Source organism: Cibotium barometz, chromosome 23 (genome assembly GCF_041138505.1).
Source record: "Cibotium barometz isolate CiBa-2024 chromosome 23, ASM4113850v1, whole genome shotgun sequence".
Taxonomy (NCBI): domain Eukaryota; kingdom Viridiplantae; phylum Streptophyta; class Polypodiopsida; order Cyatheales; family Cibotiaceae; genus Cibotium; species Cibotium barometz.
This window is the reverse complement of record NC_141068.1, coordinates 6498756-6502444: the sequence shown is the minus strand read 5'-3', so window position 1 is coordinate 6502444 and position 3689 is coordinate 6498756. Positions and strand designations below refer to the sequence as shown.

Sequence of the window (3689 nt, the reverse complement as noted above, 5' to 3'; positions counted from 1 at the left end):
TATAATTATTCCCATCTCAGTAATTCAAAATTGAGATATTTTTGGATATAAAAATCCTCTTAGTATCTAAAATGATTTCCCCTGAAATGAAAATTCAAAAAGAACTTTTCAATGTGCAATTGGAATTAATTAAAAATAGGTATAAAGGACCTTAGCCTAAGGGTCTAGATGTATGGAGATAATGTCCCCATGACAACGTTTTCAATTGCGTCAAAAGTGAGTGTAGTACTTTCATGGAAAGGTCGGGGATTCAAAACTCCATGGGGGACATAATGGCGCAGGCCCAAATGATGTCTGTGCCACATGGGTTTCCTATTGGTCAAGTTTCAACTTTGTTTTGGTTGCGTCCTTGAATGGATTGCCACCTCACTTTTGTTGCACTTTTTTGCAACAGTTTGTGAAGCCATATTTTCTCAAATGGACTGGGCCACTCCTAGAAAAAAAAACGTTTTTTCAACCCTTAAAATTAAAGGCAATGCTTAGACTTAACCGAGATTTAGGTGTATCACTAAAAATTATACAAATACCGAGATTTATAACTAAAATGTTCAAATTTCATTCCTTAAAATTAAAGGCAATGCGAGATTCCAACCAAGATTTCTGAATTTCAGCCAGGAAAATTTGTGAGCCTGTACAGGGCTGGGCCGGGCAGGGCTTCTGGCATTTGTCCGCGGACGTTTATGAAGGCCCGGACTTTTGAAACCTTCAATGGTAGAGTTTGGTTTTTCCTCCCACACTCGTGGAATTGAATGGTCTCACCCCGACCCGGTCAGCGCGTGCGCGCGGGTAAGATTCGTCAACATCCACGTAACTCAACACTGTGATTCCTGACTGAGCGAAAGCCCCTTCCTGCTTGTCATCTCACGCCTCTGTAGTCGTCTTGTTTTTGTGGTTTCTCTTATTCCTTTGCTTCTCCTAGTTTCCGCCTTGCCTTAAACCATTTACCGCAAGCTGCAGCTCTTGGATCCTTGGCCAATCTGGCGATGGCTTCCTTGCCCTTTCCTGTAATCCCTGCTTCGCTAGAAGCTGTTCTTTTCTCTCTGCTTGTGGTAATTCTTGTCTCGCTTGTGGTCCTCCACTTCACGAAGCCAAAACTTCGTCTACCCCCGGGGCCGCTTTCTGTGCCGATCTTCGGCAATTGGCTTCAAGTTGGCGACGATCTGAATCATGTGAACCTCTCAGAGATGGCCAAAAAGTATGGGGAGATCTTTCTGCTCAAGATGGGGCAACGCAACCTGGTGGTGGTGTCTTCCCCGGAGCTGGCCAAGGAGGTGCTTCACACGCAGGGGGTGGAGTTCGGCTCGCGCACCCGCAACGTGGTGTTCGACATCTTTACGGGCAAAGGCCAGGACATGGTGTTCACAGTCTATGGTGACCACTGGAGGAAGATGAGGCGCATCATGACTGTGCCCTTCTTCACCAACAAGGTGGTACAGCAGTCCCGGGTCTTCTGGGAGGAAGAGATTACCTCTGCCATCGCCGACCTCAAGGCCAACCCCGAGGCCTCCACCTCTGGCGTTGTCATCAGAAGGAGGCTCCAGATGCTCATGTACAACAACATGTACAGAATGATGTTCCACCGAAGATTCGAGAGAGAAGATGATCCCCTCTTCGTTGAGCTTAAGAGGCTAAATGGTGAGAGAAGCAGGCTCGCACAGAGCTTTGAATACAACTATGGTGATTTCATCCCCATCCTTCGCCCCTTCCTTAAAGGTTACCTCCAGCTCTGCCAGAAAATTAAAGACCAACGCATCTCTCTCTTCAAGAACTACTTCCTCGATGAGCGAAAGTAAGTACACCGTCCATCAGGAGAAGTACGATGTATATATAGTTTTCGTTCTTAGCTATGTGAGGAGCTGTCTGTCTGTCATGTGTTTCAAAGTACTATCTGTTTCGTGATCCAACATAGCGAAGCTTCCCCATGATGCCAGCAATGGCAACAGAGTGTCGCGATTTGACCCTACCCATCCATGTTGATCAAGGTCTTCAAAAACTCTACACGATTGGATCCCTTTCTTGTTCCGAAGAAAGTTTTGGTTGTGCAAACCAAGTGGAAAACCCATGGGAAAGTTCAAAATTTCCCATGTTAATGTGGGGATTTAGCCCATCTTTTCCCACATTCCATGTGGTTTTCCATCCAGTTTGCACACCCAAAACCTTCTTGTGATACTAAAATCAAGCTCTATTATGACTTTCCTGTTGTGAAGCTAGTTGATTTTAGGATGTTGAGCATTTTATTGGAACCCAATTATGATTGTCTTCTGGTTTGTTTTGTTTCTTCTGCTTTCTCTCTTGGTTTATTTTAAGCAGGAAGCTGACTAGTGTGAAACCTCCATCTACTGATGAGAAGTGTGCCATTGACCACATCCTTGATGCTCAGAAGAATGGTGAAATCAATGAAGACAACGTTCTGTACATCATTGAAAACATCAATGTGGCAGGTACTATTGCAAACCTTTGCAGATTGTTGATCAATCACCCGGCTGCTTCTACTCTACAGTTAGGTGTTATGTATATTCTGCTAACCAGATCATGTGCGTATGTGCAGCCATTGAGACGACTTTGTGGTCTGTAGAGTGGGGATTAGCTGAGCTGGTGAACAATCCTGATATTCAGGAGAAGGTCCGGATTGAGCTGAACACAGTGTTAGGCCATGGTGTCCCCATAACAGAGCCAGATATTCCAAAGCTGCCATACCTGCATGCTGTGGTAAAGGAGACAATGCGTTTGCACATGGCCATTCCTCTTCTGGTGCCTCACATGAACTTGAATCAGGCCAAGCTAGGGGGCTATGACATCCCAGCAGAGAGCAAGATCTTGGTGAATGCATGGTATCTGGGCAACAATCCAGAGTGGTGGGAAAAGCCAGAGGAGTTCCGGCCCGAGAGGTTTCTTGGGCCTGAGAAGATTGATGCTAGTGGCAATGACTTCAGATTCTTGCCATTTGGAGTTGGGAGGAGAAGCTGTCCAGGCATCATCCTGGCCATCCCCATCCTCTCGCTCGTTTTGGGCCGCCTTGTGCAATCTTTTGAGCTCCTCCCACCGCCTGGCCAAAGCAAAGTGGATATCACTGGAAAGGGAGGGCAATTCAGTTTGCACATTGCTACCCACTCCACTGTGGTATGCAAACCACTCTAGAGTAGTGTTACTCTCCACTAGGGTATGCAAATGTCTCTATACAAAGTCTGGTTTTGTGTTACGGTTGTTGGATTCTATTTTCTTGTTAGTTTTCTGAAATAATTTGCTCATAAATCCGTTATGCTACTTGAGGAATTCCATCGCTGTAAACACATATTTGGACCTTATGTAAGCATGTATAATGTTTGATGTGCAACTTAAAAATTGTGTTTTGGTGAATCATTCTTGTGTGGATCAATGTTTGCAATTGACATCATACTAGCATGTAGTATGGATTAGTTTAAGTGCCACATGTGCATTCCACCAAAAGAGAATAATGACATTATAGGAACTTAAAAACATTGCTTACAGTGAGGTAAGAAACTGCAGAATACCACTGGAGTTCCTCGGAAGCACGAGTATTGATGTATCCCCTTGCGGTAATTCTCGTAGTATCCGCACAATCGGAGACGCTGCAAGGAATGTAAGCCTTGCCATAGCGCTGTGAGAGTCTCTGCACCATGTGGACTTGCTATTATACTCAGAAAAGGCCTTTGCACCACCTTCTCCTC

At 45.1% G+C, this 3689-nt stretch overlaps 1 protein-coding gene across 1 annotated transcript; it reads left to right on the top strand.

Annotated features, from left to right (window-relative positions):
- The first annotated feature begins 839 nt into the window (after positions 1-839).
- LOC147625565 (trans-cinnamate 4-monooxygenase-like) lies at positions 840-3357 on the top strand. The gene is made up of 3 exons (XM_086817072.1): positions 840-1789; positions 2311-2441; positions 2549-3357. Exons 1-3 carry the CDS (start codon positions 984-986, stop codon positions 3136-3138), a joined length of 1527 nt encoding a protein of 508 aa, XP_086673198.1. The 5' UTR covers positions 840-983; the 3' UTR covers positions 3139-3357.
- Positions 3358-3689: the final 332 nt, after the last annotated feature.

Coding starts and splice junctions, on each gene's coding strand:
- LOC147625565 (XM_086817072.1), top strand. CDS start 984: ATGGCTTCCTTGCCCTTTCCTGTAATCCCTGCTTCGCTAGAAGCTGTT. Junction 1,790..2,310: donor TACTTCCTCGATGAGCGAAA/GTAAGTACACCG, acceptor TATTTTAAGCAG/GAAGCTGACTAGTGTGAAAC. Junction 2,442..2,548: donor TGAAAACATCAATGTGGCAG/GTACTATTGCAA, acceptor GCGTATGTGCAG/CCATTGAGACGACTTTGTGG.